At 43.2% G+C, this 18,081-nt stretch overlaps 1 protein-coding gene across 1 annotated transcript in view; it reads left to right on the top strand.

Annotated features, from left to right (window-relative positions):
* The window catches only part of SORCS1 (sortilin related VPS10 domain containing receptor 1), a 514,658-nt gene that overhangs the window by 476,216 nt on the left and 20,361 nt on the right, over nt 1-18,081 (top strand). The window contains exons 23-25 of the mRNA XM_077748457.1: nt 3,056-3,168; nt 6,271-6,402; nt 16,799-16,898. Of these exons, the coding sequence (XP_077604583.1) occupies nt 3,056-3,168; nt 6,271-6,402; nt 16,799-16,898 (345 nt within the window). The remainder of the gene's footprint in view (nt 1-3,055; nt 3,169-6,270; nt 6,403-16,798; nt 16,899-18,081) is intronic.

Below are 18,081 nucleotides of genomic sequence, written 5' to 3'. Positions count from 1 at the left end.
CTGGGAAGGAATCTACAATGGCAAATTTTCTAAAGTAAATGCTCTTAAGAAAAGGGAGGTCAGAGGCTACAGTCAGGAAGAAATTTGCCTAAATTTAGTTAAGCTGAGGGGAACATTAAGGCCATCATGGTCGGACTGAAGGAAGCATTATGTTTGGGAAATTGGGAAAAGATTGTCTATCCAATGCCACAGAATAGACTATCAGAAAGAAAATCTAGTTTGCATTATTTCTCTTAATTTGCTTCAGGGCACAGGTTTGCTTTTAAATACAAAAAAAAAGTAAATATGCTGCAAGTACAAATGCATGTGTGTGAGCACACACACACACACACACACACACACACACCCCACAGTTGGCCTGTGAACAACATGGGTTTAAACTATGCAGGTCTACTTATACACAGAGTTTTCTGATAAATATGGTACAAGACTGTACTGTATTTTCTCTTCCTCATGATTTTCTTAATAACATTTTGTTTTCTCCAGCTTACGTTATTCTAAGAAAACCGTATGTGAAACATAACATACAAAATATGTGGTAATCAACTATTCACGTTATAAGTAAGACTCCTGGTCAACAATACACTATTAATAGTTAAGCATCAGAGTGCCTGGGTGGCTCAGTTGGTTAAGAATCTGACTTCATCTCACGGTTCATAAGTTCGAGCCCCATGTCAGGCTCTGTGCTGACAGCTCAGATCCTGGAGCCTGCTTCGGATTCTGTGCCTCCCTCAGTTTCTGCCTCTCCCCTGCTCACACTCTGTCTCTCCCTATCTCTCAAAAATAAATACAACATTTTTAAAAAGTTTAATAAACTTCTGAGGAGCAAAAAGTTAAATGTCGATTTTGGGGTGCCAAGTGGGGGATGGCATCCTAACTTACACATTGTTCAAGGCTTAACTGTATGGATATATGTATGTATATATTTATTTATTTATTTTTTCATTCAATTCTGCTCTTTACGTTTTTCAGTGCTCCTACATGCATCTCCTGTTGTTGAGTAAACTGACGTGTACAACTCCTATGCCCTGCTGCTGGGCCTGCTAAGTTATTACAGAGAGAGCTGTATCGGTTTTGTGTTTGCATCTGTTTATTAAGATAAACACCTTCCATTATAGATTGAGTTTCTATGGTTTGATAAGAGGTTCAGGGAAAATTTAAAAAACATCAACTTACATGTTTAAAGTGAAAAGTTAGGGCTCCATTGGGCCTTCCATGTTTCCATGATGCTAATTAAGATGCATTTCATTATTCTCCATCAGCACTGAAGTGGTTGTATTCATATAGGTGACCAGTGTGTCATAGAATAGACGGGCTCTGAAAAATAAGACTTTGGAACAGGCTAACCACCATAATACACACCTTATAGTTTAAGAGTCTTCACAGCCTTCAGCATTGTTAGGAAATGCAGAAGTGGGCTCTTGTGTTTTCTGAATGTGTAATTGGCATCGCCAGTGTCACTGAGCCGCCACTGACACATGAGGACATACTTAAAACCAGAAAGAAATGGAGTACATGCATAAATTACAGAGAGCCTCTAGCGAAGTTTATGCATTACTGAACAAAAATTTATTAATTAAATGACTAGAAAAACCTACCTTGTGCAAGGTCCCATCCCACAGGGCCAGGAGCACAGAGTCACTGTCCTTGTTGACCTAGTATTTCAGTGTGGGAGACAGACAATAAGAACATAATACTTCACGTGGCCAGAAGTATGAAGATGACAAAGAGGGTTGCATGATGAAGGGTGTCTGAGGTAGCGGAAGGGAGGATACCTCAGGTTGCTAGTGGCAAAGGCTTCTCCCGGGAGAGACTGAATGATGAGAAGGAGCCACCTATGCTGTGTCTGGGGAAGTGGAGGAGTGCTAACGTGGGAAGGAGCAGGTGAACAACAGGGTCCTGGAGCACAGGGGAAGCCTGTGGACGAGAGGCAGGAGAGAAAGCCTATACCAGGTTAGGTGGGGCTATGCAGGCCATGGTTAAGAAGCTGAATTTTTATTCTAAATGTCATGTGGGTCCACTAGCAGGTTTTAGGGCAGCAACATGACCTGGCTCTTACTCAGCTAAGTTCTCCAGGGCTGGGCTCTGATACCCGTCACTGTGCTTGGGCCAAGGCCACACCTCCCATGTGCTGATCCCAGCTAATGACAGAGTGTGACAGGGATATTAAAGCAGACCCATTCCCGGGACACAGGGCACGCCTTTGTCGCTGATGTGCACTCAGAGACTCCCTGATGGTCCTGCTGAACCTTCCTCACAGGGCGGTCACCAAGCCTTCCTCCCTCTTTTCCATAAGTGTTGAGTATGCATCTTGGTATTGTGGTTCTCCAAACTCCTCTGGCTTCCCATATTCTCCCCAACAGACCCTTGCTTTGGTCATCCCATCTTACTTTCTTGAGGACCAAGACGAACTCAGGGGCTACAGAGACAGTGAACAAATTATTTGGGTTAAGGAGCTTAAAATTCCATCAAATGAAAGGTCCATACAAACAAAAACATAGCAACAGAATGACAATAATAATAATTAGAATCATGCGATCACATAATAATAATAGTAAGAAGAAGAATACATAATGGGGATATGTGCAAGGCACAGTAGAGCCCTAAAAAAGGATCTTGAAACATAGTAGGGAGAGTATTCAGTCAGTAAGTGCTCGAACTAGAGCTTGAATACCCTGTGCGTGGACGATAAAAAGGAAACGGTGCTCCTGGGAAGGGACAAACAGTATGTGCAGAGGCTTAGCGTCAGAAACCCACCATGTATTCAGGGCATTCTATGGCTTTCGAGTCCGTGAGTGCACAGTCAAGAGCTAGGAACAGTAAATGAAGGCTGCAGAGAGAGGCATGGGCCAGACTTAAGGCTTTGGTTTAGAAAATAAAGGCTGAGAGACATAGCAGATTTAGAATGGGATAGCAGATTTTCCTTCCAGAAGGCTCTGGCAAGTGTGGAGGAAAAAGACCCATTAGGAAGGCTTTGCATAAAACATAAAATACAACACACTTTTGAGAAAACTCATAGACTTACAGTGATCACCGTACTGTTGTCTCTCCTCAGAGGAATTCCGGTCTCTTCGCCTGTCCTTCTCTCCGAACCTGGATGACTACAACCCTGATATCCCGGAGTGGAGGAGGGACATCAGCCGAGTCATCAAAAAGTCTCTGGTGGAAGTGAGTGCAGGCAATTCCCTCTCTTGTCCCTTCCAGGAGCTGCATGCTGAGGGAGTCTTGTGCAGAGAGCTGACAGTCAAGAGCTAGAGCCCATGGGAGGTCAGGCTGAACACCTGCTGTCTGCGTAGCGAACCCCCGTACAGGCAAACGCAGCATAGTTGCTCGGCACAGGGGGATGAGACTGTGAATGAACACATGGTCCTTAGGCCTTGTGAAACCTGTCTTCTGCCTAGAGAAGAAAACCATGGAAATGTATGACCATCCTGTTTGTGCAGCGGGGTTCACGATCAGGTCATTAGTAAGTGTAAGATCGGCCACCTGCTCAACACTGAAGGGACACAGAATGAATACGATTAGCGAGAGCAGCCCTGGGCTCCAGCCCCACAGGCAGTGAGCACTCAGCACACAACGGTTAGCTGTCTCTCTCTATCTCAGTTCTCTTAAAGGTTTGTCTCCTGTAGCCACCCCACTGGGAGGGTATTACCGCCCTCATTTTGCAGGCAAAGCAGCTGAGTTTCAGCGAGTTAACATATCTTGTTTAGGTCTCACAGCTAGTAAGTGATGAAGCTACTGAATTGAAGTGAAGGGTCTGTATCCAATGTCTGGGTTTGTACACATGAAACACAGCCCCCTAAGTTTTCTGTGAGAACACCAAGATGTGTGGCTTATCCCTGTCTGAGTATCTCTGATAATCTGGGCAAACACTTCTCTTTCATCTCCCCCTGCATATGCCACTTTCATGAGTGAGCAGAGGATCGAGATATCTTCTCAGGGAGCTGCATGGATTTATTGCACAAACCCAGAAAATTAGAGATGAGCTATCTCTCCCTCGGGTATTTTCCCAGCCTAAAAAGGAAAATCAATTTAGGGTGTTTAAGACATTGTTTCCTGGACCCAGCACATCATGCCTTGTGACACAAAGAGCTGATGGGTTAAAAGCACTCAGATAACCCCTGCTCAGAAAACAGATCTCTTGTTGTTTTCTCTTGTTGATCTCAGCTTGTTGGCAAAGGGCTGGCCTTGCCCTCATTCATGCCATTATCTTTGTTGATATTTATGTAGCGTTTAACAATATTCCAAAAACTCTTCTCAGTGCTTTGCATTTTTTAGTACATTTAATCACAAAAGACCTAGGTTATGGGGCACTTGGGTGGCTTAGTCGATTAAGCGTCCGACTTTCGCTTATGTCATGATCTCACGGTTCGTGGGTTTGAGCCCCGCGTCGGGCTCTGTGCTGACTGCCAGCTCAGAGCCTGGAGCCTATTTCAGAGTCTGTCTCCCTCTCTCTCTGACCCTCCCCTGCTCACGCTGTCTTTCTCTCTCTCTCCTAAAAATAAATTAAAAAATATTTTAAAAAAATACACACTGTTCAGTTTAAAAAAAAAAAAAAAACANGCCTGGAGCCTATTTCAGAGTCTGTCTCCCTCTCTCTCTGACCCTCCCCTGCTCACGCTGTCTTTCTCTCTCTCTCCTAAAAATAAATTAAAAAATATTTTTAAAAAATACACACTGTTCAGTTTAAAAAAAAAAAAAAACCAAAAACAAAAGACCTAGGTTACAATGTAGGTACTATGATAATTCCCATTTTAAACCTGAGGAAACTGAACATAGAGACCTTAGGTACCCCGCCCTTGGCTACAGTAATAAAAATCAGACTCTAGAATCGACTCCCCTCATGATATCCTCACCACTCCATTCTATGGCCATCCTTTGTTACATGGAGAAACGGGAATACATGGAACAGTGGGGTGGAGAAGGGCCGCCTTCATGTGCCTCTGTGTAAATGCCCTCTCACCTTTGTCTTCATGACTCACCTTTCATGACTTTGACGGTGGCTAAATATCATGGCCACCAGGGGGTGCAGCTACTAGACTACAGGGCCCCTGGAATAGATCCTTCTGCCCTGGGAGCTGTTTGTCCCTGATGTGACAACTGGTTTCTCTCCTGTGCTGTCCAGGAGAGGTGATTCACACCCCTCAATGGGCCCACAGACCCCTTCCTTCCATCTGCAGCCTTCTGGGGATCCATGTCCCTGTAGGCATCCCAGGTAGCTGCCGGACTCCCGCAGGTGATTTATCAACCAGGCATTTGCTCAGCAGTGACCGGCCTTCCAGGCTGCTTTCTCTTCACATCTGTAGTCTAGGGATCACATCCCCTGGGCCTCTACCTTTCCACCAGCTGTCCAGAAGACTAGTACTTCCTGCTCATCACTATTTCCAGGCCGCTGCCTAGCATAATCAGCTAAACGCAGAATAAACATGTTGACTCAACATCTCTCAGGACAGGGTGTTGGAGGGGAGAGGGGCCAATCCCTTTCAATTTCAAAGACTCCTTGGCTACCCAATGTCAGGAGGCAGCTGACCTGGCCCCTAGCATCCCACCCTGTCTTTGAGATGAGTAGTTATATGTGGCTACTCCCAAAACCCCTAAGGTATCATACTATCAATTGGACTCTAATAAACCCTATAAGAGATACAACTTGGGGTCAATTTCTTTGCAGGTTTTTTTCCTATTTACTATGTAACAGAATGTGGTCTAAAAATCAGTTACCGTTACCTCATCAAATGGGATTTTTCTACTGGAACTTCACAGTGAAATCTTTACTCAAACATCATTCAGTCAACATTTTTTGCATAGAATGAGGATGATTCCCATATAACATCTGAGTTTAAAATCGAGGAGGGCCATAAAAGGCATTAGCTGGGATTGGGGCTGCTACATATAAGCATCAGGCAAAGGAAGGCAGTACAGCCTTGCTTAAGAACAAGGGCTTCATGGTCAGACAAAAGTTCCAGACTCAGTGTCACCACATACTCCCTGGGTGGCCTTGGGCCACTGTTTAACCTTCTTCCATCTGCCATCTGTCCTGCGGCAGAAATAGAGATGCAGCCCCCACATCCCTCGGGGAGAAATCTCCATCTTCGCCCCCGGGAATGCCATCGGCACAGGCTTCAGCTGCCTTGTGCCATGTCATTTCCCCTTTCCATAAAGCTCAAGTCCTTCCTCCCTACCTGCATTCACCGCACTGAGTACTCCTTTCTTCTCCATGCTTCTCACCATCTTTTTTGGTGGGACTTACAGGCACTTCTGTCTCTCCCTCAGGCCACAGGGGTCCCAAGCCAGCACATCTTGGTGGCAGTGCTCCCTGGCTTACCTACCACCGCTGAGCTCTTTGTCTTGCCCTATCAGGATCCGACTGGAGAAAATAAAAGGTCAGCGGAGGACCTGGAGCAGGTGAGTCCCCAAGGTGACATTCTGCGCAGTCTGAGCCACACCCCCACTGGTAGCAACCACCAGCACAGCAGCTCTGAGGGCACTGAACTTGAGAGTGAGCACACTAGCTGTTTCTCATCCATAGTCTGGTGATCATTACTACAGAGTCACGCAGGAGTGGTGACTCTAGGGGGTGACTGAACTACCCGGAATGTATCTCCACACTATAGGACACAGTACTTACAACGAGTTAGATAAATCTGTGTGACAAATTGTCCAAGATATTAAGTGAGAGAAAAAGCAAGTGGCTGAATACTACATGGAAGATGAACCGATTTACTCCTTTTCTTACTTTTATCACAAGCGCGTCGTGAGACTCAAATGGCATGACATGCATGATGTCTTTTGTAAAAGGTATGACTTGTATACAAATCATGAATCCTCTTTATCACCACTATGTGAAGATAATCTGTTTTGTGTTTATAATAAGTAAAATAATATTAGCTCCAAATAACCTGTAGTGGTTGTGTGGGATCCAGTTTTTCCTCATGTGCTCCTAATTTGCAGTATTCGATTGGTCTCTGTGTGTGTGTGTGTGTGTGTGTGTGTGTTTCTCTTTCCTGGCCCTTTGATCTTTGGCCTATACCTCTCTTCTTTTTAACTTCAAAAGATTCTTTTATCTGTGTAGTGAGGATTATTGTTACTATACTGATTTTCTTTGTCTTCTTCCTCTTCTTCTTCCTGTTCCCCTCTTCTTCCCCTTTCCCCCTTTTTTCATCATCTACTTAGTTAAAATAGATGATCAGTCTTGCTCTGGTTACCTGATTAGAGACTACATGATTCTGGTTTCTCAGTTCTTTCTGGCAGAGAGATTAAAAACAGGATTCTTCTCAGGCTCTGAATAAATACTGGCTTTTCCCCCTCGAGCACGTGGAGTTTTCCGGTTTGCTTACAGTGAGCCCATAATCTAGTCCCGTGATTGGTAGTCTGCCAGGATGGATCGAGAACCTCCTGTAACAGCCTTATAACAACAGCCCCGCATTACAGCCTGGCCCCCCTCCCAGCACACACCCTCCTTTCCACCCTGCTTTCTCACTTGGCAGCAGGCTCACTTCTGTAATTTCCTCCTTGTACAAGTGAGGAAGAACAAAGCTGTCCTGGAGAGCCCTGTTGACATCCATTTCCTAGGGAACCATGATTGAAGAGCCGGCAGCAGGGGTCCATCAGATATGCCTCTGACCCTGCTCAGCCCTGGCACTCAGCGTCCCCTTATTTTCCACAAGTAATTATCTGCACCTGCGACTTGGTGGGAGCAGGAAACGGATTGCGTCCTCTCCCACCACCGCTGAGAACCTGGGCGGGAGGTACATCAGTGTCCACAGCCCTTAGGTATGAACACGTACAATTGTCCCTCCTCTGGCAATCTTACCAGTTCTCCATGAAATCCAGGGTCTAATCTTTTCAAGTATGGAAGACAGTCCAGATGGAGAGCCAGCTAATTTCCTATCCCATCATCTGTGCATCACTCTTTCTCACACTTTCTGTTTTTTCCTAAAAGTATCCTATTTTCTCGATGTTCTCCTGGGAAATATGGACAGAAGAGAGGCATGCTCTGTGAAGCTTCTTTTGCTTGTGTAGGAATGTGTATTGTTTTGGCTCTTTTCTCTGGAGTTCTTGTTTCATCTTATTCTCTCTCTCATCTGACAACATTCTGAGAATTGAGTGGCTGTCCCTGGTGTCATTGATGGAACTATTGAATCAGAGGTCTCCAGGCAGCTGGCTTGTTTGAAGCCTGTGTGACTTAGCATTTGGCACACATTGTGGGGACATTAGCCATTTTATTAGAAAGAACACATGGGAGTGGAAACATGTAAACCATGTTTCAAGTTTCAGCTCTGATATCCACTATTTCCATTATTTATAGACGAAGTAATTTAGGACGAGGAAAGTTAAATAAATTCGCCAAAGCCACATAATCTTAATACCTATTTTATGTCGTTTTTGAGAGAACAGTAAAGAAATGATATGCAGGGCACCTGAGGGCCTCAGTAACTTGGGCGTCAGACTCTTGGTTTTGGCTCAGGTCACAATCTCACAGTTGGTTGGTGGGTTTGAGCCCCACGTCTGGGCTCTGGGCTGGTTGGCAGCAGCACAGAGCCTGCCTGGGATTCTCTCCCTCTCCTTTGGTCCTTGCTCCTCCCCTGCTTGTGCTCTTTTTCTCTCTCAAAAATAAGTAAACAAACAAATAAATGATATGCAAAGTACTTGGCTTATAGTAAATGCTCAGTAAGTTGTAAGCATATGATTTGTGGTCATCTTATGATAACAAGAGAATATGTGGAAATGCAAAAGAAAGTTTCTTTTTAAGTTTTTTGTTTGTTTGTTTGCTTTTTAGAGAGAGGCAGTGTGAGTGGGGGTGGGGCAGAGAGGGAGGGAGAGACAGAATCCCCAGCAGGCTCCACACTGCCAGCACAGAGCCCGATGTATGGCTTGAACTCAAAAAACCCCAACATCATGACCTGAGCCAAAACCAGGAGTCAGGCACTTAACTGACTGAGCCACACAGATGCCCCCAAAAGGAAAGTTTAAGCTTGCGAAAGAGACTGTTGGGGTTGGTCAAGGGCATGTATTGAAGAAAGATGCTGGTGAGAATAAGAAAAAGAGAAATGAATGAAATCACACAAAATTGAGAGGTGAACGAAGACAGGCAGAAATAGAATGTGCATGAGTGACTATGCAGGAGCGAGGAAGACCTATCTGAGTTTTCAAATGCATTTGCGGCAAGAAGGGAATCAAACTACCAGGCTAGCAATTATCAATCTGCTTAAGGAAACTACAAGTGTATCAGCCTTATCTAGGAAACAAACCAAGCAAATACCAAACCCAGCACATTGGATACCACTTTGCTAAGTGTCCTTGTTGTAGGGAAGGTCCTTACCCTGACTTAAAAAGTCCAATAATGAAATCAACTTATAAAACTGAGCCCTGGGTCCAGATGCTGCGACACGGGCTGCCGTTGGAAACCTGTAGTTTTCAACCTAAGAAGCTGTGTGAACCCTTCTCTCTGACTTCCCTTTAAAGTGAAGGAATTTGAGGTCCCAACACAGAGAAGCCAGTGACTTGCCTGTGGTGACACAGCCTCTGTTTCTGTGAGGCACTCAAGCTCACAGTCCCCCACTCCGCCCTGCTGGAGACGTGGATTGGATACCACTTTGCTAAAAGTACCAAGGCTGATGCCCCAGAAAATGAATGAGAAATGTTCTGTTTCGCTTTGAGTTTTTGAATCTTTATTCTTTTTATTTATGATGCAACTGACAGATATCCAATTTAAACGAGTTTAAGGAAACCCAGTGATGTTATGAGCTTATTTCATTGGAAGGTCCAAGGGTATAGTCCAGGCACGGATGAATTCAGAGCCACGCAACACACTCCTTCTCCCTCTCTCCTCATCTCTTTGCTACCATATGGACAATCCGTCTGAGAAGGAAGCCAGTGTGCAGGGAGGCAGGGATGGCCACAGAAAGCTCCAGCCTCTAGTTAGTGGGCAGGTCAGCCCCACTCAGGAAGCGCCGCCCTTCCCCCAATAGCAGCACGGGAGCTGCACGTGCACAGCCAGCCGGCTCAGCCTGGGTGAAGCAGGCGTCTCTTACAAGTTCCGGAGTCAGATGGGCAGAGTGTAGTCAGATGGACAGAGTGCCGGCTCCAGTATGCTGCCTGGATCAAGGGTTCGGGAAGCCTCTCTAGAATCAAGTGGACAGAGAATGGAGAGGGACATGCTTCCTCAAAGAAGAATAGGGGGAGAGAAGTAACACCAGGCAGACAAATGCAAGTGACTCCCTTTGTAATAAATTCCACAGAAGTTGTAAACGAATGCAAAGCAGATCCAAACAACAGGAAGGACCGCCCTCCCCACTCCTCCCGGAAGTCTGCATCCAAATCCCTGACTGAACTAGGAAAGGGCTGACCTTACCCCTCTCTTTTTTGTAATTTTTTTTAAATTTTTTTTTTATTTATTTCTAGGAGAGAGAGAGAGAGACCGCGTGAGCAGGGGAGGGTCAGAGAGAGAGGGAGTCACAGACTGAAACAGGCTCCAGGCTCTGAGCTGGCAGTCAGCACAGAGCCCGACGCGGGGCTCGAACCCACGAATGCGAGATCATGACCCAAGCGAAAGTCGGACGCTTAACCAACTAAGCCACCCAGGTGCCCCGACCTTACCCCTCTCTTAATGCTCCAGCTGCTTTCTTGTAAATATACAACACAGAACTCCCAGCAGGGGAAGAAGTAGGACCCTGGCCAGATGGACCCAGAGGATTGTGAGGATGAGGCCCCAGCAAAGGGCTCTTGGCTCTCCTCCCTTAGCTTCCCCAGGGAACAGTGATGCTGGCTCAGATCAAGCTATCTTGTCTGTGAAATAAATTGAAAATTCCTCACAGTGAGAAGTACTTGACCTTGTTATCAGAATAACGTGGGCAGGGTTAATCAAGTGACCTCTGTCTGGGAGGGTTCTACTAGTCTCTCCTTCCGATCTCTGGGAAGTAAGAAAAGGCTCACTTGCCCTTAGCTGGCCTCATCAAGGATAACACATCCTGCTTCCCTGGCTGCTCAGGTAAGGAGCATCCTCCCCCCACCCCCACCCTGTACTCCCTTGCTTCTGAGTCCTCAGAAGTGAATAGATTCATATCTGGCTCTCCTGGAGGGTGGAAAGACCATCATGTTCTGCCTAGGTTGTTTGTGATGCCATGCTGGGGAGATAGCGAGCCTACATATTGTCTGGCAGAATCCTTAAAGGGCATGAAAACATTTAAAAGAAACAAAACGATTTTTGGAAAAAAATATCAACCACCAACAAAGAATTTCTTCCTTGACTGTCTCTCTTACCATATACATTTGACAGATGCAGAATCCAAACTCCAGGGGCGACTGGGTGGCTCAGTCAGTTGAGTGTCTTGATCAGTCAGTTTAGTGTCTTTGGCTCAGGTCATGATCTCACGGTTCATGGGTTCGAGCCCTGCATCGGGCTCTATGCTGACAGCCAGCTCAGTGCCTGGAGCCTGTTTCAGAGTCTGTCACTCCCTCTCTCTCTGACCCTCCCCTGCTCATGCTGTCTCTCTCTCTCTCTCTCTCCTAGAAATAAATAAAACATTTTTAAAAAATTACAATTAAAAAAAAAATCCAAACTCCAGGGGCATCTGTGGCTCAGTTGGTTAAGCATCTCACGTTGGCTCACATCATGATCTCGCAGTAGGTGGGTTCAGCCCCCCACATCAGGCTCTGTGCTGACATATCAGAGCCTGGAGCTTGCTGAGGATTCCTTGTCTCCCTCTCTCTCTGCCCCTCTCCCACTCATGCTCTGTCTCTCTCCGTCTCTCAAAAATGAGTGTTAAAAAAAATTCAAAATCCAAAGAAAGGAAAGGTATCTCTGGAAATGGAACAGTATACTAGTGGCATCTTAAGGGACTAAAGATTCATTATAAAATATAATTGATAATCTCAGACTCTTACCTGCATAATCTGCCCTGTCCAGATTTTTTTTTTTAACATGGGGAGTTGAATTATAGAGATACTCTGGAGTTCATGAGCAAGAGCATTAAAGCAGGAAACTATAATTGAAAGTTGATTAGGTAAGAGTTGAACAGGAAGGAATATACCAAAGAGAGAATTTAGGGCTGGTGATGGGGAACACAAGGGAAGGAAATATGTATAACCAGTGTGTTTCTTCATTATATCACCCAGGAAACTTCTCAGGTATTTTAATCAAGCCGATTCTTTTGGTGTCAGAAGCAAGGGAACTAAGTAAGCTAGTGTTAGAATTAGTGTTTGGTTCTATTGCCTTCCCCAAGATTTAATACAAAAATTAGGCTTTATAAAGTGGGGAAGATCTCCCTCTGTTGAATCCAAAAGGATGATTCTTCAACTGCTATTTGAAAAGACCTTAATAATGTAACAGGATCAGGAGTGATCTACTTGGATCAGCTCCAAGGGCATTACAGGCAAGTATCAGGCACTGAACATGGCACCAGAATGCTACTTAGGTTCAGAAGAGTTTGCATTCTTCCTGCCAACTTCAGAGATAAACATTAATATTTTGGCCCAGTATAACTTTATCACTGATAAATCTGCCAAAGACCATTTTGTATTTATAGTTCGACCTTGTACCACTTCTTTGGCTCATAAGTTTCATAGATTTACCAACTTCTCTGCCCTTAAACTTCTCTTTTTTCATGTTTCAATGTTTGACACTTCCATTACAACCTGAGAGTGTGTTTTTGCCTATTGGTTTCATTAAGAATTGTTTGGGTGTTAAATGTCATCAGTAAACAGTAAACATCACTGCTGTTGACTAAGTATTTCCAGCCTGGGGCACTTAGATGGTTCAGTCAGTTAAAGCATCTAATTCTTGATTTCAGCTCAGGTCATGATCTCATGGTTTGTGGGATCAGGCTGGCATCAGGCTCTGTGTCAACAGTGCAGAGCCTGCTTGTGAGTCACTCTTTCCCTCTCGCTCTCTGCTCTTCCCCCACTCTCTCAAATATAAATAAATCAACATTTAAAAAATACTTCCTGCTCCCTGCTTTCTGGATACTTGATAGAGTTGTATCCTTGAGTCACTTCTGTGGGAAGAACCATGTGGCTTATTCTGGCCAATGCACTGGGAGCAGAAGTGGTTTGTGTCATGTCCAAGCTGAAGTATTCAAATGCTAGGTTTAGACCCTTGAGGGCTCTTTTCCCTCTTGTGGTGCTGTGGATAGAAACATTTGAGGGGGCACTCCACCAGCCTGTGTCCCTGTGTGACCATAATAAGCACCACTGCCTACCTGCAAGGGGTATCAAATGTGAGCCAGAAAGATGCCTTCATTGTTTGAAACTTCTGAGATTCTAATACTGTTCCCTCCACCTAACCTAGCCTATTCTGGTTGTTATACTTAATTTTATATTTTGTGAAGAAGATAAGGAAGAGAATTGGCATTCTCTCTGTAGAAGATCCCTCCCACTATGCCCTTCTTTTTTTTTTATATATATATATTTTTATTTATTTCTAGGAGAGAGAGAGAGACAGCGTGAGCAGGGGAGGGTCAGAGAGAGAGGGAGATACAGACTCTGAAATAGGCTCCAGGCTCCGAGCTGGCAGTCAGCACAGAGCCTGACGCGGGGCTCGAACCCACGAACCGCGAGATCATGACCTAAGCGAAAGTCGGACGCTTAACCGACTAAGCCACCCAGGCGCCCCCCACTATGCCCTTCTGATGGTAGCTTTCCCAGCATTTTATCGCATCCCCACTGTACGTTTTAGCTGGTACCTCAAGTGAAACTTTGATCACATGCATAGTCCACCACTAGGCAAATTCCAAGAATATGTTGTTTCTTTGCTCATGATTATTTAGCTGAAGGAGAATAGAAAATGGCCTGTGTAGGAGAGCAGCAGGAGAGGATAACAGCACAAAGGATACATGAAATTAGCTAAGACAGCACACCTGATTAAACAGAAAAAGAAAAATAAATATATGGAACTGGCTTCAGCAGGTTCAATGTCCCAGTAGCCACACATTATTCCACTAAGTCTCTATCATGCAAGGTTTTGTTTTTCTCATTTAGGCTGCTGCCACCTTTCCTAGAGAATCCAGCTCATTTCATTCCTTCCATAGTTGAAACCTCTTCCAAACATTCCACATTGTATTAACTGGTGAACAAGACATGGCAAGTCAGAGGAGAGGGTTGGCTGCTGCCTGTCTGCACAGCTCATACCAGTCAGCTGACATGGGACAGCTATCGCAAGTAGTGCACCTCGCAGATGGATAAAAGATGGCGGCATGATTATGGAAATGCTACAGTTTTGGTTTTATTTGTTTTTTTTTTAATTTCATAAACCTGCTCAGCCAGACCTCTTTCCAAGTATCTTTCGCTCTCTCTTTTTGCTACCTGGTTCAAGGAAAATATTTCTAATGTAAATGCCCCAAGATTAGGAGTCAAACAAAAGCAAAGTCTAGTGTCAACTCTTCAGCTGATAACTGGTTAAATTTAGGTATGACCTGTAAGTTCCATGTTCCTTTCCACAGAGACACCAGCAGTAATACCTGAGACATGTTGTGTTAGAAGGATAGTAAGAAATATACAACCTTGCCATTATACAGTGTTCAGTGCATATGAATTACATGGTATATTAAGTATTTGTATACTATATAAATAAAAATATATAATTTATGATCTGATGAAAAATATAGGCTAATTCTACAAGAGGCAGGAATAAAACTTTAAATATTATCAAAATCTGTCAACAATTTCATACTCATTTGAATAGAGACTTACATGGTTCTCATTGAGATTGTTTTTGTATGCAGTGTACATTTCATTCAGTTTTGTTCCTGTGCATAATTTCTTTCCCACAGATATGTGTTCTTTATTGCATGCCCTTTTATGCAAGTTAACTACATAAAACTTACTTTCTGCTACCAGATTATTTTGGCATAGGCTGCTTAATCTTGTAAGTGATAAAGATAAATCCAATGAAGTAATAGTATAAACCAAAACAAATCTGGGAAGTTAATTATTTCACCAGGAACTCTCCTGGAGATTATAAATTAGAAATACGTTGTTCTGATGATCTCTGTTTTCTGGTTTAGTCATTTGTATCTCTCACTTGAGGAAAAAACAGTCCTGGGGAGTAAGAAATAAATATCACTTCAAAGAGTTGAAAGAGAGAAGTCTTTTTCTTGCAAATGAATGTTTCCCTTTTGGCCATAAGTTGGCCTCTGCAAAACAGGGCACTTCTTCAGTTACTTCTGGCAGGTCTTTCCGATTTGAATTAAAATAACTTAGTATAAATGCAAAAGTATGTATGTATATATATATGTATATACATACATGTACATATACACACATATGCACATATATACACATATATGTATATAAACATAAATATTTCACACATATTTGTACACATTTCTGTGTGTGTATCTATGTGTGTATCTATCTGTTTTATAACCCAAACTTCTCTGATTGACCTCTACTAAAAATCCTCTCTCAGATTCCCATAAAAACCTTACCAACTGAATTATAAGATAGAGTAGGAACCTCTACATTGCAACACTTTAGAGATCACAGAGGAAACTATTCTATGTAGTCTGTGTTAAAAATCTGTTCCTATAAACCCGGAGCATTCTGGAATATTCTCTGTGTCCAGGAAAAAGAGTAGCCTAATATAGAGGATAAAGTTGTTTTAACCATAATTGTCTCACAGCCTTGGTTTTCTGCATGGTTTGCCAAATGAAAGCATTTGAGATGCTGAGCTTGCACCGGATCCCAGGTGCTCAACCACGGGTCACTGACAGTCATCCCAAGTTCCTGTTGTTAAGGAAAGAAGTTCATCTGCAGGGCAATTCAGTTCCATTACCCATCGAGGGCTTCTGCCAGGAACTTTCTGCTTCAAAACAAAGCCATCAGTCCCTGCTTAATTGATAAAAGGATCAATCAAAGGTGTCATTTTGGCAAATCAGTAGACTAAATACAACTCAACAAATATAAAAGGGAAAAGATGGTGGTCAGAAAGCATCTAATGAGACTTAAATAGCATACTAAATAAAATATTAAATTGATGATTAGAACATTAAAAGTAAAGCAAGGAGTCCAGATAAAAATAACAGGGGGTGGTTTTCCTAATAACTTTTCAGAAATTATTCAGAAGAATAAGAAAATTGAGCTGGGATTTCTACTTTAAATAAGTGAATAGTTTTATCTTGTCTATAAATCTGTCCTTATGCTATTACTACTGAAACATGGCCCTTTGCTTCTTTTGGGGGTTAACTATTTTGTGGTCTAGAATTCCATAGGTCTGCCCAGGACACCTTTGCCAGCCTGGGGAACCGTGTAGCTGATGTCCATAAGCATGGAACAAGGACCTGCCAAAGCATTACCTAGACTGTGCCTTTTATTATTTTGGTGGAACTATATTTACCATTCAGTACATATTCATAAAGTATCTACTCTGTGAAAGCCACAGGATACAGTGAGGGGAAGGAGAAGGGAGCACAGATAAGACAGAGTCTACTATCAACAAGTAAAATAAGTAAATGCATACAAACCTCACCAAAGTATGTAAATTGTACATAATTACGTCTCTTAAGTTTTTATGTATAACAAATGCTCTTTCAAAAAATTGGGGGGTAGTGTTTTCTAGAATAATATAGGATAAGTTTTTAAGAGCAGAAATTTTTATATTTACTATTTGTCCTATTTTGTGGGATATAACTCAGGTCATGCTTAAAAAATCATTAGATCTGCATATTCCGGAGTAAAAATTCAAAGTCATACAAGACTCATTTATAGACTTCACAGGATGTCTTGGTAACTACAGTAAATATGTCTCAGCGTGCAGTTGGTATGACAATTTTGGTGCCACTCACTATGACTCTTCTTCTTTCAGATATCAGAACTGCTGATCCACAAGCTCAATCAAAACTCGGTGCACTTTGAGCTGAAGCCTGGGGTCCAAATCCTTGTCCATGCGGCCCACTTAACAGCAGGTCAGTTTCCAGGTCCCTGGCGTCTGGCTAGTGGCTCTAGCAAAGGGGGATCCCAACCTGTCTTTTCAGCTTAGCAAGACAAGGTGGTACCACTGCTAATGAGAGATAGGGCGTCAGTCTTCGGAGCTTCCCTTGCCTGGCATTTTTGCCCTAATAGGGACCTGTAAGAATAAGATGACTTTTCTACTTAGGCACTAGCAAAAACTGTCAGGGAATCACCTGGATCCAGACTCCTCAAATGTTGGCATGCTCCCTCTTAACAGAAGTCTCAAAAATAAAGTTAGCCTTACAAATAACTTTGTTCTGATCATTTTGCAAAACCTCATTTTCAGTTACTTCCATTATCAATAATTTTCTTTCTTTCAGTCCTGGGATAGTGAGTAGAAATAACTGGAACTTAAGAGTTGTACAGGGCCGTAGTCAAGAACAACCCTAAGTTAGTCATGCGTGATCTTAGTATCATTGAGCTTCTTTCTCTTCATGTGCAAAATGTTGTAGGGGGAGGAGGAGATCCTCCTGCTAAGGCTATATAGAAATCACTAGGATAATTCTGGTAATTCTAAGGGTATAGAAATACTGTTGTGTTACATTAATAATAAATCAATATTTATTGAGTACTTATTTTTACAGAGGATAGTGCTGGTGCTACACTGGAATACAAAGGCTAACAGGAAATGGCCTTTGTCCACAAAAAACATATAATCTGATTGTGATGTGGCAAAATTTGCTGGTAGCAATGGTGGTGGTGCTGTGGAGTTGGGAAGTGGGCAGTGGCGGGGAATCTCAATGAGTAAAATGCATACATGCTTATGTAGAGAGCTGGTATACTTACACACTAGGTTTTACAATTTTGCAGCCAGATCATTTGTTTCAATCTTGGCTCCCTCACTTACTTGCCATATAGACAGACCTTGAGAAGAGACTTGACTTCTCTGAGACTTAGAGATGGCACTCGTACCTATGTCCATGGGATTGTGTGAGGATTTAGCCAATTCAGGTCATGTACTTAGAGTAATGCCTGGCACTAATAATAGTAATCTATTATATTTATTTCTATTTTTTTTTGTTATTAACAATCAAAGTTGTGTAGGGAATGTAAAACAGAAAGAAATTGTGTATAGTCAAAATGGTACAGGAAAGCTTCATGAAGAAGGTGGTCTTTGGGAAGAACCTCAATGGATGG

Source organism: Crocuta crocuta, unplaced genomic scaffold (assembly GCF_008692635.1).
Source record: "Crocuta crocuta isolate KB4526 unplaced genomic scaffold, BGI_CrCroc_1.0 scaffold619, whole genome shotgun sequence".
Taxonomy (NCBI): Eukaryota; Metazoa; Chordata; class Mammalia; order Carnivora; family Hyaenidae; genus Crocuta; species Crocuta crocuta.
This window is presented reverse-complemented; position numbering and strand designations above follow the sequence as displayed.